The sequence below is a fragment of the Syngnathus scovelli genome, chromosome 2 (assembly GCF_024217435.2).
Source record: "Syngnathus scovelli strain Florida chromosome 2, RoL_Ssco_1.2, whole genome shotgun sequence".
NCBI lineage: Eukaryota > Metazoa > Chordata > Actinopteri > Syngnathiformes > Syngnathidae > Syngnathus > Syngnathus scovelli.
The window spans coordinates 13,481,403-13,498,352 of NC_090848.1; the positions used below are offsets into that span (position 1 = coordinate 13,481,403).

Consider the following 16,950-nt stretch of genomic DNA (forward strand, 5'->3'; position numbering starts at 1 on the left):
CATACAGGTTAAATCAAATCCCCTGAAACAAACTGCCTTCCATTTACAGGAGTTTAATTGTTCCATTTTCCCAAGATGAGAAACAGAAACACAGAGTAGCACAGATTTGGCTGTTTTGATGTAATCATAACAGATGAGCAATACATTTGAGGGTCATTATTTCTTCTTTCACCTGAAGCAGCAGAATGGGCCGGCAGAAAAAAATATGCACACAATATGATCATGTGTAGCATTTTGCTTCTTTTTTATTTCCTATCTATTCTGGCACAGCTGATGATCAGAAAGTAGCAGAAGCAGGAAACATAAATAGTGAATGTACAGCCAGAGGCGCTAAAATGCTGTCATGCTGCGTCTTTCAAGGAAATACATTTGGAAACAACAACGACCAAGAATGACGGGGGGGGAAATACTTTGGCCCCAACAGCTACAAAGCCACAAATTGAAAATAGTTTTCTATGGAAATAGGTCATAGGTCGCAATATAAAAAAATCCAGTCATCACAAAAAAAGATAAACAATTTCACCTGCACAACTAAATTGAATTTTTTCCATCTTTTCAAGAGTGGATGGAAATATAAATAAATGAAATAATGCTTTTGTGCTAACACTGAATCACAGTGATAATACACAACCTTCAAGCTTCTTCTACAAAGAAAATAAAAAGTCAAAAGAAAGTCAGAACATCTGAAGGCTGCAACAGTGGCACTTTAAATGGTGGCAGATGTGTCCCATTTAACACGAGTGTGGATGTGAAATGTTCATTCTGAACATAGCCACATCCCAGTTATAACTGGGTGTGCACACTTGTGCAACCACATTATTTCATTTTTGTGTGTGCTTTTTTTGCATACAAATACAAAGCTGTTTGTAACCCAATGCAAGACTCACCTTTGTTTACCAACAACCAGGTAAAAGTCAACACCTAAGCACAACTAACAACTTAATAGAACCATTACACATTTACATCACAATCCATAATAACAATACAGCCTGATAAATTTTCCAACAGCAGACATCATTTGAATATTATAGCTCAACAAAAAGAAAAAGAAGTGAACACTTACCGACATTGATGACATTGGCTGACAGAAAGTGCCTGCAGGGGAGTCCGGCCATGCTCAGGGATGAGCCGCCATCAGTGGTCATGGTAGTCCTTGATCTTAGTGACAAGTTTGGTGATTCCTTCACCATTGCCATTCTAACTCCTCCAGGTAGTAAAGGTTGTGTTGCAAACGTTGGTGTCAAAACACTGTTGACACTGTTTTTGAAGCTGACCTCTGATTTGGGGGGGTGGGGGGGGGGGGTGAGTTATCTCTCTAAGTGGGGAAAATCAAAACGTTTTTGAGTATATTCCCATAGTATGGAGAAAATGGTGATAAAAGGGAAGACTAAAAGAAAACAAAAAAAGAACAAAAGAGGAGAGAATTCTTTATTGTCTTTCCTCTTTTGTAGGCAGAGTGCTCTGAGCCAGAAAAGAACCTTGTTCAGTTGATTGTTTCAGGGCACCAAGCGGCTCCAGTCCCCCTGCATCACTGCCAGAGTGAAACACACAAAAGAAGCACGTTAGAAACACATTTAAAAGGAGCACAACAACAAATGTTTGAGGATTATCTGATGAATGAGCACTGTGGTCGGTTGCTGTCTTACAAATGAAGATGCCTCGTGAAAAGTTCTGTGTTAAACCATGCATGTTCGCTGAAGCTACTTGTACGAAGGTACGTATGTTGGTAGGGACACATCTAAAAAACATTGTCAAGCAGAAGCTCAATTTAACCTGGATTTTCATTAAAAAAAAAAAAAAATTCTGGAGAGTGACATTTCAGGTACATTTTTTTCAAAATTATATGGACAACATCTATGACGTTTGAGGGTAATGTAGAGTGATAACAGTTTGTAATTATATTTAAGTGTTTTTGGATTGCAATTAATGGTACATTTACAGTTTTAAAATTTCAATGTAGGCACCTTCAAATATTTTAGATGGCCCTCAGTAACTTTTGATTTGACAACAAAAACTGCATAAACGGAAACATAAATAGTAAATAAATAAGTAAATACATACATACATACATACATACATACATACATACATACATACATACATACATACATACATACATACATACATACATACATACATACATACATACATACATACATACATACATACATACATACACAAGGTTAGAAATTCAATTTATACAGTTTTGAAAACAGAACATGGAGAAGAGAAACAATAAGATGTTTGTGTATGGAACACAAAGTTGGTACAAGAAGTTACATTTGAAAACATATCAAGATGCTAGACAAAAAGTTTATGCGGATCCATTTCAGCATGACAACTCTCTTTGCCTCTCCTTCGCTTACCTTCCACTTTGGTCCGTCTCATGAAACGGTCAGATTCCCTTCTGGAAATTTTTAGTAGGCTTTGCGAGATCTGCCACCATGCACACCAAGTCCACACAATGAATGTGTGCGTGTGTGCATGTTGTGATGGAGGTGGGGTTTGCTTGATGTGGTGGGCAGACTGGAGAGCATGTTGAGAGCTGTTTGTCAGAGGTTGGTCGGCAGATAGTTTAGGCTGCAGGTCAGGGCATGTCCTTGTTACCGGCGAACACATTTTTGGTCTCCACTGGAAAACTGTGTGGGCATGCATGGATGCCTGTCCTGAATGTAAACTGGTATTTCAGACATAGATACGGATGCTGCCAGGATTTTTGAATTGCTATTCATTTGTTTGTTGCTCACTCTAACTATTTATGGGATGAATTTAGTAAGTCATCTCATGGATGGATTGGACTGGTCATCAACCAGTCGCAGGGCACATATAGACAAGCAACCGATAGTACTCACATTCACACCTAAAAGCAGTTTAGAATAGTCAGTAAAATAATATGCATGTTTTTAGAATGAGAAAGGAAGCCAGAGCCCTGAGAGAAAAGCCATCCAAGCACAGGAAGGCCTGATTCTAACCCCAGAAATTTAGAACTGTGAGGCAGGTGCTAAATCATATTGCATGAGTTGTGGCTTGAGTCAGCCTAAATATGCTAAGCACGGCTACTTCAAGAAGTATTCCATTTAAAATGAAACAAAGAGCTCCTGTCCTTTGTGTCTAATTGCCAGGAAGTGAGAGACAAGCCCAAGCGTAGTCACTTCACCTCCGTTGCACAATTCCAGCCTTGACTAAAGTTTCACATTGAGTCACAATAACGCACACTTGACAAGGGACTTAATCGTAGCCTCACCTTATAACTCAGAATAAACGTGCAGATGAGACTGCCACTTGAAGAGGTGTTCAAACTAGAACACACGCTTTTCCACTTTCCATTGTGCATGAGCAGGAGCAAACATTTATGTGTTCTTAGTAAACAAGACTGCACAAAACAAAATAAAGCAGCTGCCTTTAAAAGGCTGTGTAGGCAAAATTATTATTAAAGCAATAACTACACAAAAATGGCGCATGTGCCAAGCAGGATCATCTTAAACTGTGAAGGAGAGGAGTCCTGGAGGACTTCTAACCAACTGTTTCTATCGACACAAGTACCACACAAGGACTATTAAGCACTATATTTATTTTCAATACTTAATTATATTACTCAGTGCAATAACGTAAATACTTTCTCTTGACAACTGGACATCTGAACATTGCAGCCTCCCATTTGGAGTCCGTTTAACCTTTTCATGCAAACTAAACTGTTCCCAAAAGATTGGAACTCGAATGGAACACTGGAAAGTCAATCATCGAACTGCACCCTTCCATTTTTCATTGTCAGTGTCCACATAGGTTCCCCCGCAGAGCGAGCGAGTACACCAGCGGGAGTGCTCCCCAACTCCATTAAGGATGGCTCCTCTGCCTTTCCCAGCTGACTTTGAGCAAGCGTGGAATGGTTGCCAGACGGTCGCAGCCTGTTGACTCAGATGATTTGCCAAAGTTTCTAATTCATTATGAATAGCAGACTGGGTATCTGATGCTGCTTCTTCTCAAACAGATGTTGTCTAAGGTCTACACAGCTGGTGTCCCTGCACGCCTCCTTTTCCTTCCAGTTGTTTTTGTATGCAAGGTACAAAATGGTGAAGCAAGAGTCTTGACCAAGACAAGAAGGTTTGATCAAATTACTCTGACACTGGTCAACTTGCGGGTTCCAGGTCCACTTGACTCTTAAACCACACGCAAGCCTGTTTTAATGCAGATTATTTCCTCTTTTCCACATTTTTTTTTCCTTACCTTTTTGGGAGGTTAAGCTTAGGGGAAGTCACTAATATTTGTCAACTGTGGGCTTGTGAGGCCCCTTGAGACTCTTTTGTGAGTAAAGGCTAAATAAATAAACTTGACTCAGACCAAGGGGCTGTTGTCTCAAACACACCCACCAAACTCACGATGCATGTCCAACTATAACTACAAGTTCAGCACTACTATTGTTTAAGATTTCAGATTTGTAGATGCCCTATGCGCCATGTAAGCGACTGTCAGTCACGGTAAAGGTAATCACAACATCTCTGTGGCACCTCCTGGGGTTTTTTTTTTTCTAAAAGGGAAAAAAAAAAATGGGGGTTGTCTACTTATTCTAGTATACGATGCTTTCTCAGTACATGTCATTATTTGAGGAAAAAGATATTGATATAAAACTGTCAAATATTAATAGAAAGGAGAGGTCAAAACATGGGAAATACAATTGCAAAATTGTCATGGCAAAGCTGTTTTAAATTAAAATATAAAATCATCTCACCTAGTTACATTGGTTTTAAAAGATACACAGCTCAAAAGAGCGAATCGTGTAACACAAGCATGCCATTTTTATCTGCAGGTGTCATCAGATCTGCTACACGGCAGTGGCGATTTAGTAAAAGAGGTTTTTCAGAGCAACAGTCCACTAATATACCAACAAAAAACACACCAATGGACAACGAAACCCAATCCTTCTAAAGTGGATGTTTTGTAGTTCAAGAAGCACAAAATAACTTCAAATCTTACCTGGTGGCTTAGTTCCAGGTAGCACAGTTCCCACCCACCTGTTACTTGAGACTAACTGCTTGTGAGTTGCTAGCACTGAGGGGCACGTTGGGAATACACTCTCCAGCTCCTCCCTTCGCATATAAAAGCAAAGGTCAACTTCCTGGTAAGCACGATGGGGAGTAGACAGTCCAAGGGTTATTGGGAATATGTAAATGTAGATGGATACAGTTAAGGTACAAGAGTGGACTTATAATGGGATGCATTATTAGATTGATACGATGCACCTTGCTTGCCCAGGAGCCAATACAGAGGAGACAAAGGAACTGGTTTAGCCACTTTTCAGTGTCTTCATAAAAGAGCTTTTACGAATCGATGATGGATGGATAATTTTCTTGACCTACTTTCATTGGTGGGAGAGATTATTGTGGCACATTGGAAAAAGACAAGATACTCAGATCAAATATCAGATGGTAGTGCATTGGGGGAAAAAAAGCTGTATTTCCACCGTGGAGTTTCCTCTATAAGTAAATTAAACTTTGTTTACTTAAGTCAAAGTTTTTTTCACGTGGATATCTGTATAAACACCTCACTGTTTGCAGTACTTCAAAAGCAGTTTAGCACGTCTGGTTGCAATATATATAATAACCAGCAGATAGCGCTGTAAAGTTCTTAACCGCAATATTTTAACTTCCGGTCTTGTGTTTGTTTACAAAACATTAACTTCCGGCGCTTTGCCTGTTTCCATTGTCCCAGTGGAGCAGTAGCAGCAACGACTGCTTAGAACGGCACTATTTTATTGCGTGTTTGTACATTTCTTTCATAAAAGGCTTCGGCAAAAAGATTTGTGCATTAACATTCATCCGATGTAACTCACGATGCCCCTCGCTCCTGCCAACCAGTCTCAGCTGATTCGAGCCGGTCAGAAGGACGAGTTCTATCAAACTTTTCTTAGGAACAGCGCGAATGAAACCTTTCAAACGCTTGCCGGTGAGTTCATTCACACAAGATTTGTTTTGTCTGGTTACTTTTGAAAGTAAGCTGTTTACCTAGGTAATTTTCTTCCTTTTCTGAGGATCCAAAAGGTGGCTGGACTGGAGGAAAGAAATTGAACTACTTTCAGACGTCGCTTATTTTGGTTTGACAACACTCATAGGTAGGCTGATCAAACCAATATGAAATGTATGTCACCACTGATGTATTAGGTGTGCTGGGATCAATGCGGAGGTCAAATGTAATGCTTATAAATGTGTCACTTTTTAAGAATGTAAGTCATTTCTTATTGGAACATCTCACATTTGACTGGAAAAAATCAGAGATTATATGGTACTATCGCCCAGCCCTAATTGGTCAATTACCATCCTTGTCAGGTTACCAGACCCTGGGTGAGGAATACGTCAATATCATCCAAGTTGACCCCAGTAAAAGACGCATTCCCTCCCCAGCAAGACGAGGCCTCTTTGTTTTCTGCCATACATTGCTGCCATACGTCTTGGACAAGCTCTTGGTCTGCTTGGAGAATGAGCTCGAAGGCGCACAGGAGACTAGCTGCGGTGTTAGAAGGCGGCAGGCTGCATCCGGGCCGTGGAGCCTGGAACTGTGGTTGAGAAGATGCATCCGGAGGGCAGTGGGACTGTTGTCAGAGCGCCAGAGGATAAAGTGTTTGCCGGCTGTGTTTGTCCTCCAGCAGACAGTGACCCTCTTACACAGATTCCACGTGGCTCTTTTTTATGTCAGCGGTATTTTCTATCAACTGTCCAAGAGGACTTCTGCAATCAGCTATGTGAGTCTCTGGAATCAATAATTGACACTTGAAAGGAATGTTTTTCTTGATTACTTATGAAAAGTATTTTCCATATGGGCATTTATTAAGAATTGTGTGAATGTTTGTGTATTTGCAGCTGCGTGTTTCAGGGCCTCAGAGCGATGACAGGACCATTAGGAGCAGCTACAGGCTGCTGGGAGCCATCTCACTCATCCAGCTGCTCATCACAGTATGTCTGCAGCTCAACAACTTTAGACAAAGGCAGCGAGCCAGACAGGAATGGAAGCTCCAGAAGAACCTCACGGGCAGGTAAACTAATTGTGATAAGACTTCTCGCAATGCGGTTTGTGTATTATGAATAAAATGGAATAAACTAATCAAATGGATAGGGGCGGGCTTTTCAAATGAGCAATGAGTGTTCCCTCTGACTGTATATGGATAGAATTGCCAATGTTGAGTGTTCAACAGTGTGTTACAACAATCTTTTTTTTTTCCTTTTTCAGTCCACAGCAAACCCAGAAGACAAAGTCCTCGCCCAGTCGCTGCATCCTCTGCCTGGAGGAACGCAGACATCCAACCTCTACCCCCTGCGGGCACCTCTTCTGCTGGGAGTGTATCACAGAGTGGTGCAACACCAAGGTAGGGCCCATGTCAGGACCATCATCACAATCTCTCAAATGGGACATATTATAGAACATTAACTTTTAAACTTCTCTGTAACTCTAGAATATTTTCTCTGTAAATATTTGAGTCTCTCGTCAAGGGTCGAATTACATATGATGTTACTTCACCTATTCATGTGAGTTTCTCTGAAGCCTATCCTCGGTTTTTGATGAATAATTCAGCTACTGTTCAATGAATGACCTTTTTGCGTGCTAATTCTGGAGATGACACAAGATGGCGCCAAAATGCTAAATAATTCGATTGATAAAATCGTTGCATGTCAGAGAGTAGCTAAATTTAGCCTACATGCGTTTTATCAAAATCATATCCACATAACATTTGTTTTTAAGGGAAATTGTTATGGGATCAAATGTCGTATTTTGTGTCTGAGGTGAGAAGAAGTCAACACTGTCAAGTTGCTTCATGTGTGTATACTATTGTAATCATTTTCTCATGTGTGTCCGTATTTTCATGACTGCATACAGGCCGAGTGCCCACTGTGCCGTGAGAAGTTCCAGCCTCGTCGACTAGTGTACCTGAGGAACTACAGCTAGAAGACTAGTTTGACTTAAAAATATATGAATGACAGATGCTTCCAAGGATCTCCAACCAAAAAAAATCATAATTTAAAGACTATTTTCCATCTTGTAACTTTCTCTGTCTCAAATTATATTCAGTACATGCTGTAGGTCAGATTTTTTGAATGATGATTGTGCCTTTTTTTATAAAAGAAAAAAAATGTGAGAGTTCTATTTTTGATTGCATCAGTCAATAATACTGAAACAACTGTTTGATAGGAGCTTATAGTATAATTTACTAAATTCAGCAATCCACTATGATTTTCTTTATTGAATGAGTACAATTGATGAAAGAAAGTGACCTGTATAATGGGAATGTCCATAAAACATCATGGAACAAACAGCGTCTGTCAAACAGCATCTGTCAAAATAAAAATTCTATTCTTCTATTGCTTGTTTCTTGCCGGTTTAATATGACAGGCAAATGTCTAATATAACTCATTCCTGGGCAGGGAGGTCAGGGGCAGACACAAGATCAATTGTTGTCAACGTGCTGGGCAGTCTTGCATTGATGCAACACCAACAGTCTGGAAACAAGTCAGTCAGGATAAATGCAGTAGTCGGGTATGGCTGGCTGGCAGAGTGGAGGAGTGAGTGGAAAAACGCTAGGAGAGCACAACATTGACTAATTGCATTTCACAGTCGGATGGAAATATCCATCCATCAATTGACTATATTATCATGTTATGGGCTGTGGGAAGCTGGATCCCATCCCATATTTGCCAAGTCCTATATCTTGCCTGCATTTTTTTTCAAATATATTTAAATTTAGACAAAAAATAATGAATACATTTTTATTTGATTTGTTCATTTCGGCAAGTACATAATCAACATTCATTACAATTTCATTTCACATTATGTTATACATGACTTGTCAAAAAGAGAGGCGGGCTGAAGCAAATTGGAATTCTACGAGTCAAACAATATTTAGAAGGTAAAACCCAAACTTTTTCGTATCAAATTCTTGCTGTGACCGATACGTCCAAGCGCCACGTTCCGGTCGTCACAGACGCGATCCACTTCTGGTTGTTGTGCGTAATCACGTCACAGCCCCAGCGAGTGCGGAGCGAGAGACAGTGAGTGAGACGGCAGGCGGGATCAGCTGGTGAGGTCCACTCCAATTCTGTCCTCTGTTCTTGCAGGTAACGATTCGATTCACGAAGACAGCTTATGTGTTAATTCTTGCGGAAGCATGTTGGTTTATCTAACGCGTCGAGTCGTGTAGTCACGGCAGTTTTCCATTGCGAATGATGGCCAAATGCAACTCCTTTTACTCGTGGTGGTTTGCAAACTAAGAAAAAAAACATCCGGATATCCAGCCCTCAATCACGTGAACTTCACCAACGCTGAATGCAGCAAGCGATCTAATATTAATGAATTAAGCACATTAGACGTTTCTATTTGCTGGAGCTTGAATATTTTATTTATGCTGATAATGCTAAACGGGTTATGTCACACAACCTTCTCATTGGAATGTGTAGAATATACAAACTCGGATACAGCCACAGAACAATTTTACAGACATGTTTAATCTTCACCCACGATTTTGTTTCAAGGAGAACCATGTCGGTGGTGAAACTGGAGGAGTGTCGAGCGAAGATTCGCAACGAATTGAACAAAGTTGTGGACTTCTGGTTGAAATACTCCCAAGACACCGTTTATGGGTACGGTAGCCACCCCTTCTTGCTACTATGAAGAACATCTAACTTGATTACTGATGAGTGGTGGCCAGTCCCGTTGATTGCTGCTTGCTTCCTGTTTCAGGGGCTATTTCAATTGTATTGGGAAGAATGGGACGGTTTATGATGAGCTGAAATATGTTTGGCTGCAGGGAAGACAGGTAAGCCTTTGTCAAGCATGTAGTTAACTCTTTACAGTCATCTTGACCAATCTTTCCCAGGTGTGGATGTACTGTCGCTTGTACCGAACAATGGACCGATTCCGTCGGCCTGACATCCTTGAAGCAGCCAAAGCTGGTATGACCGCTTAGTGAGAGTTACAAAACGTGTCTGACCATTGTTTTATAATCAAGTGCGATTTCACAACCAAAGTCGTCAATTTCTTTTTACGGCTGTACAATTGACCTATTGATGACATCACAGACGGGATCATGGACTTCCGTCTGAAGTTTCAGATCAGAAGATCAGATCACAGTCTGTTTCAGTATGCAAAATATGGCGTTATCTATGTAAAATCACCCTTCCGCTTATACTCACCAAAATAGACATTGCACAATTTACACTTGCTGTATCTGCACAATTTACACTTGCTGTATCTGCACTCCGCCTCGAACATTTGCTGCAAGTTTTGTGTTGCCTTGAGTAAAAACCAAAGTTTATCTGTGCGTTGACCTATTCCAAACTCATAGCATTCAGGCAGACCATATGAAAAGTCTACACACCCTTGTTTAAATGCAATTTTTTGTGACATAAAACCCCGTAAGACCAATATTTCAAAACTTTTTCTGACCTGTGACCTGAGAGGAAGTAAAATGAAACAACGGCAACCATGTGGTTGCAGAAGTGGGTTAGGGTTAGTTCAGTCTACTATTACTACTTTCCTTTATTTTTCAGGAGGGACTTTCCTCAGGAAGTTTGCTCGTGTTTCCAGCGGCGACGGCCAGATGAAGTGCGCGTTCTGTTTAACACGAGATGGTAAAACAGTGAAAGTACAGCGGACCATATTCAGTGAGTGTTTCTACGTCATGGCCTTGGATGAGCTGAGCAGAGTCACCGGTGACACGGATATGCAGGTACAAAAACAATAAATTACACATGTCCGCTCATTTGGATAGCAGAAAGTGACCGAGCAAACATTTGACTACTTCTGTTGATCCCAGCTCGAGGCTGAAAAGATGATGGCGCAGCTGATCTTCTGGGTTCAGGTTGACCCAACAGGTTTGGGGCGACCCACGCTACCCGGCGACACACACACCAACAGCATGGCGGTTCCGATGATGCTGATGTGTCTAGTGCAGCAACTCACTGAAGGTCGTGGTCAGGAAGCCGTCCTCAAGTACAAAAAGTTGAGCTGCTGGTGTGTGCAGCAGATTCTCCATCATGTTCAGGTTAGAACAAAGCTGTAATGTATTTTGCAAAAATTCCTAGACCACAATCATTTTGGACATAGTATGGTAGATACCATCAGAGGTGTCAAATCCAGGTCCAGAGAGTAGAAACTTTGCCACAGTTTGGTTTTAGCCACAAGAGATGCTAATTAACTAGCAGGTAAACAAGCAGAAACTTAACATGCTTTTTACTTTCTGGACCTGGCTTTGAAAATGACTTGGGCCAGAATATATTGCAGTCAATGCTAAGATCCTGGTTGGTTATCGTGGACCAGCTGCATCCTACAGCTAAGCTAGCTAGCTATCTAGGAAATGTCTTTTTCTTATCTGCTAAACAAAACCCATATTTGTTCCGTTTGTACAGAGAGACGGCACAGCTATCTTGGAAAATGTGTCGTTGGAGGGGGCGGAGCTACCAGGTTGTCAAGGGCGACTGGAGAATCCAGGTAAATGATCCACTGTCATGCAGGTAATGGATTAAACATAATTCGCTCTTGAGCTCAACTTCCGTAAGGCTCGTAACTTCACATTTCCTATTTTTTATTTTACTTTTCATTCTCACAATGCCGATTTAGGCCACGCCTTAGAAGCAGGTTGGTTCCTGCTTCAATATGCTTCTCAATGTGGGGACCAGGAGCTGCAGGAAAAAGCCATCAATAAATTTGTGGAGTTACCCTTTGAATACGGCTGGGATAAACAACACGGTGGCCTCTTCTACTTCCTGGATGTGGATGGCCACTGTCCCACTCAGGCAATGCACTCTGAGATTTTATTTGCACTTAGATTGGCTTGTTGCGTGGTAATAAATCTTCTCTTTGGGTGTGTTTGAGCAGTTGGAGTGGAGTATGAAACTGTGGTGGCCTCACTGCGAGGCTCTTATTGCCTTCCTCATGGCCTACAGCCAAACCAAAAGACCCAGACTCCTAGAGAGTTTCTATCAAATTTATGACTACACATTTACTCATGTGAGTATTGTATCAAACTTTGCAAAACAACTCGTCAAGTTTGATCATGTTTTGCTTTACATTTCTTGAATTGACGTCCGAGTTTTATGTGTGCAGTTTTCTGATGCCCAACATGGGGAATGGTTTGGTTATTTGTCACAAGAGGGAAAAGTAGTTCTGGATTTTAAAGGAGGTCCCTATAAAGGTGAGAATAACATTGCTGTGGAATATTGTTGAATGAGTTCCAAAATTCTGATATTGAAATAAATTCCTCTGGAAATTTTCTCTTCTCTACAGGATTCTTCCACGTACCACGCTGCCTGTATATGTGTGAGCGTATTCTGGATGGTCTGCTGAATAACGCAGTGTGAGCCATTGTGTTAAAATGGGACGACAATTTTTTTTAAACGGTTGCAAATCAAGCTTTATTGAATGTATTTTTAAAGCATTATAACGGTTTTGTGTTACTTATTTTACATATTGTCAGTTGCAGATTAATCATGAAATAAAAAACACCTCTGGTGAACCTGTCCATCCGCTTACCTCGTCTATCATTTTGCTTGTTGTTGTTTGCTTAGTGCACATTTGGCTAGTTGGAATTGAACGAACCAAACATGCATGTTTTAGTATGTCGAGAGAAGTTAGAGTGTTAGGAGATAAAAACAAATTTCACACAAAAAGTTGTGGCTTGTCCTCAGACTGTCATGAGGTGGACGGTTTATAGGTCACATTCAAGGAGGAAATTGTTTAGAAATGAATAGTGTGATAGTTTTGCATTAAACTTGAAAGGGGCTGTAGCCATTAAAAAGCCACTGAATACGAACAGTAAACATAATCAATGTAACAATTATGTTACATTATGTCAGTGTCCCGAAAAAAAGAACGTCCAGACCCTGAATGGCCCGCGGAACCACGATTAAGATCAGTCTCCATACCAGAAGGTGGCAGTAATGCGCACAAGAAGTTGTTTGCTAGCCTGTAGTAACGCTATAGATTTAGAAGAAAATAAACAAGATCCGAAAACCCCATAACGACCTAAATGATGCTAATGATGTGTTCATTGTTTTGCCCATTTTTTCAGTGACATTTAAAGCGCTTCATTGATGGTTGAACATCGATGGACAAAGAAACGTGGACGTTGAATTTAATAATTACTGCCTCCAATTGTTAGCTTGTGCCTGGCATTAGCATGCCGCTCCCCAGCCTCGGTTTATCCTTCACAATGGGTTATTGCACTTTTATTTGAGAGCGTCATGTATTCCGCATCTCGGCAAGACAATGTGGCTCAAAGGTAAAGTCATCAACCTGAATCATGGACATTAACACTGCGGTGTGATTTAACATTATACCTTTCATTTCTCAATGTTTGTCTCGACTTATTACTTTATATGCAAATGGCAGGCAAAAGTAAATTTTGCATCATATTTATTATTTTGTTACTATACTATCAGCCGCATTCTCTTAGTGTTTGTGTATCTCACAGCAAAAAAGTACCTGAGATTTTTTCGACAAAACCTGTTTTTTTTTTTTTTTTTTACCTGTCTTGTAGTTAAAAAAAAAAACTCAATTTAATTAGTGTTACTCATGAGTGTCTGTTAAAAGAAAGGTATAATTAATGGGGGGGAAACGTACAGTGCAACAAATTGAAAAGATTTTATTCAAAACATACTGCAATAATCTGCAAAGGCAGTCAGCACAGAATGTGAAAGCTACATCCTATGGTTTTGGATTTCACGTTTTTTTATTCTCCCTGCTAGTGTTATTTTCTCAACTGATAACCTGTTTCTCTGCTCGTTTTATTTTCCCCAGAGAGACTGGGGTTGTCTACCAGGCCTTGCCTGCCGTTGGTGCTGATGGAAGAAATGTTATGATTCTGATGCCTGTTCACGTGGTCAATGGGAAATACTATGTCCCAAGTCAAATCGTCAAACCTACAACACAAGGAAATATTGTATCGGCACCTGTTCCCATTGGAAAAAAGATTGCCGTGACGTCATTAGCCAAGAAACAAACTGTCAGCAATCTGGTTCCCCTTGTGAATCCCTTGCCTTGTAAAAACAGAATAGCGGGTCAAGCATTAGGCCTCGGTACTTCATTAAATACACATCCACCTAAGACGATAGGACCACAAGCATTCATCAACGCCCCCAAAAATCCGGTGCTAACAGTTTCAGCTTCCAAAGCTCGCTCAGGTATTAAGAATCAGCTCTCGTTGTCATCAACCAACTCCTTTTCAAGTTCCGACTCCACTTATGTCCCCACCGTATCATCTAAGACATCTGTCCATCAAAGCAGTGATTCTTCATACATTTCAGAACTCGAGAATGTTTGTTCAACTTCATTTACGACTTCACTTTCACTGGGACAAGCCAAATCACACTTACAATTGATTCCAAAGGTTTCCCAGAGGCCCGATAGTCCAATGAAGTGGGTGATTGAAGAAGTCAACTCTAACGAGTCCGCTCTTCCAAATTCTCCTCCTGTTCTATCAAAGACCTATCAAACCTTGGAAACAAGCAACAACGTTTCGCTGTCATCCTTAGCTACCAGTGAAACACATCCGCAGCAAGCCATGGTCATGTGCGACGGCAGGGTGTTTTTCGCAGCCGAAAAGGACGCCCTTTCATCATCAGTGGCAAGCAAGAAAAAAAATTGCACACCAAAAAACTCTTTAGCCCCTTCATCCTCATCGTCACTCATGCAGCACTCAAGGATGATCACTTCCAATGAAGTGATCGACCTTTGCAGTGATGATAATCCAAATGATGTGAGTCAAACACTGCTTATGGACTCTTCTTTAGATGAAGATAATGTAATATTTGTATCATATATTCCACCAAAATCTGAAAATGTGACATTACAAAGTATGGCTGAACAAACACTACAGAATGAAACAAACCGAACAAGAACCTTGGACCATGTGACCGAACATACAAGGACAACCCTCAATTCCTCTGAGACCGCCCATGATCATCTGGCATGTGGAAGCTCCATTGATAGAATCCAGAAACCCGATCAGAGCGTGATTGGAAGCACAGTTGCTAATGAATACAGTGACTCTGTCATTAGCAGTCACTATAACAACGATAAACAACAGTTGGACAGCTTTGGGGTTTCCCGGCGAATGGATGATTCAGGCCTAACCAGTGGAGAATCCACAGACAAAGAAGAGGTGAGAAAAGTACTTTGGTTCAATATTTCCTTTTTTTAGACTCTTGGTTGAGGTCGCTAAGGTTTTTGGTTGGTCATTTAGAAAGTCAAGTCAAAAATGCTCTTTGCAATGTTATGATTTATGCGGCTATGCAAAAGAACTTTACATGGATAAGTCAGTTTTAATTAGACAACGGGTAACACATTTTTGGAGGGGGCAATGTTTTGATCAGTTAAATGAGATGGAATGTGTTGCCAATATAATTATTGTTTTTTTGTTTTTTTACTTTCAGCGTTCCTCAAATGCACTACCACTTTGCAGATCATTTGACCACCTACTGAGAAAAAAATTTGGCGTTACAGCTGATGTGAGAATTTGCCTGCATAGAATTAATCCAGGATCATCTGGTCTTGGATTTGACAACTTTGCACGGAATGGGCCCACTGAGGACATTCTGGACCCCACAAACCTTTTGAAAGAAAGTGAACTTTTCATGCAGTACCATTACAATCCACAAGGCCTCGACCGCAGCGCTTTTCCAGTTGATGTAAAAACGGCAAAATTAGCAGCCGGAGAAAGTGTTGCTTCAAGTCCCCATGCAGGTAACGACTCGGCCAAGTGTTTTTTGTTTTTCTTGTTTTTTTTTTTTGCCTGCAAAGAAAAGCTAAGAAAGCAAAATGTCCATCTGGCAGAAGTTTCTTTAAGACAATGTTCTGTGATCTGGACACAGGGCTAATGGTTGGCTATGTGGAGCCAATCGATGAAGATATCACCATCTCAGATGAAAATGACACTCCAAGCAACCAGGACTCAACTGCCCAGAGTTTGTATAGTGCACATTCCAATACAAGTAGAATGGGAAGGGCCAGGAAGCGCCCAAAGTGTCCATGTTGTGTTCCTGGCACCCAGGGCCTGGCCGTGAAGACCGGCACCAAGGTAGAAGAGTCGCAGAGGTTAACATGGACAAGAGACCACACGAGTAAAAGGAGTAGACGTTAACAATAGGTCAAATGACAGAAGTTAATGTACCACTTTCTGTCACGTTTGAATTGCGTTCAAGAGATTAAGTTAAGTTGGCGATGAACCAAAATTGACCTTGTCAGAGTGATTGTCGTCCTGCAGATAGTTGAGCACAGGAAAACTGTTTCCGTTTATTTTTGTCTTGTCATTTAATGCCCTCCGCTTAGCTCTTAACCTGCCCCCCACTTTTCAAGCAATTTCAGCTGGACATTCTTATACAGCTGGCGTTAAATATAACCACAACCTATTTTTATATAAGTGCGTCCATGTTTCTTAAAGTATTTTTGACAGTTTTCTCAATTGGTCTTTAATGTGATGATAGCATTTTTGTTAAATAACTTATTAACAATAACTTGTTATTTTTACTTTAGAATAAGAAAGTCTTGTTTACAATCTTGAAGACAATGTTCAAAATGATGTTCTGTTATTGTTTAGCATTAACATCCATCGGCTTGTCTTTTCTGGATATCGGATTACTTGAATAAAATACTAATATCAAATAGGACTGCTGTGTTTTTGCATTGAGACAGAATTGAGCTAACAAGTCATTCAACTGTCTATGCATTTTTAATAACTGTTTCGCAGGTCTACTGTTAATGTTGCATTGCTAGCAAACTGATCAGATGCAACTTAGACTTGATGATTGAGAGGTCAAGCAATTAGACTACAACCAGTACTTTATTGATTACAGGGGGTCCTCAAAAATAGGCACTGAAGATGTAAATTCTCATTTTGTGGATGGGTAGGTATTCCAGATCCTTAAATGCTTGTCCCTTGACAATGTCCTTTGTCTCATCCAACTTGGACGCCTG

General features: G+C 40.6%; 4 protein-coding genes across 5 annotated transcripts in view; 3 read left to right on the top strand and 1 right to left on the bottom strand.

Moving 5' to 3' along the window:
- The window catches only part of plch2a (phospholipase C, eta 2a), a 72,407-nt gene extending 67,212 nt beyond the window's left edge, over positions 1-5,195 (bottom strand). Inside the window, exons 1-2 of one of the 2 annotated variants that reach the window (XM_049752138.2) lie at positions 4,972-5,195; positions 1,064-1,531 (exon numbers count right to left, since the gene is read on the bottom strand). In XM_049752138.2, coding sequence (XP_049608095.1) covers positions 1,064-1,196 — 133 coding nt within the window. In that variant the 5' untranslated portion in view covers positions 1,197-1,531; positions 4,972-5,195. Of the gene's footprint in view, positions 1-1,063; positions 1,532-2,366; positions 2,766-4,971 lie in introns of those variants that run through there. The other variant, XM_049752137.2, reaches the window with a different exon arrangement.
- A 389-nt stretch (positions 5,196-5,584) lies between these two features.
- On the top strand, positions 5,585-8,345 carry pex10 (peroxisomal biogenesis factor 10). The gene is made up of 6 exons (XM_049752146.2): positions 5,585-5,940; positions 6,026-6,106; positions 6,321-6,733; positions 6,852-7,024; positions 7,219-7,354; positions 7,864-8,345. The coding sequence occupies exons 1-6, from the start codon at positions 5,829-5,831 to the stop codon at positions 7,930-7,932; spliced, it is 984 nt and encodes a 327-aa protein (XP_049608103.1). The 5' UTR covers positions 5,585-5,828; the 3' UTR covers positions 7,933-8,345.
- A 594-nt stretch (positions 8,346-8,939) lies between these two features.
- renbp (renin binding protein) lies at positions 8,940-12,499 on the top strand. The gene is made up of 11 exons (XM_049752145.1): positions 8,940-9,098; positions 9,513-9,620; positions 9,721-9,796; positions 9,857-9,932; positions 10,530-10,708; positions 10,796-11,023; positions 11,388-11,469; positions 11,599-11,774; positions 11,857-11,988; positions 12,085-12,172; positions 12,265-12,499. The coding sequence occupies exons 2-11, from the start codon at positions 9,520-9,522 to the stop codon at positions 12,336-12,338; spliced, it is 1,212 nt and encodes a 403-aa protein (XP_049608102.1). The 5' UTR covers positions 8,940-9,098; positions 9,513-9,519; the 3' UTR covers positions 12,339-12,499.
- A 433-nt stretch (positions 12,500-12,932) lies between these two features.
- Positions 12,933-16,643, top strand: lrif1 (ligand dependent nuclear receptor interacting factor 1). Its single transcript, XM_049754425.1, has 4 exons — positions 12,933-13,258; positions 13,777-15,139; positions 15,411-15,720; positions 15,849-16,643. Exons 1-4 carry the CDS (start codon positions 13,221-13,223, stop codon positions 16,115-16,117), a joined length of 1,980 nt encoding a protein of 659 aa, XP_049610382.1. The 5' UTR covers positions 12,933-13,220; the 3' UTR covers positions 16,118-16,643.
- Positions 16,644-16,950: the final 307 nt, after the last annotated feature.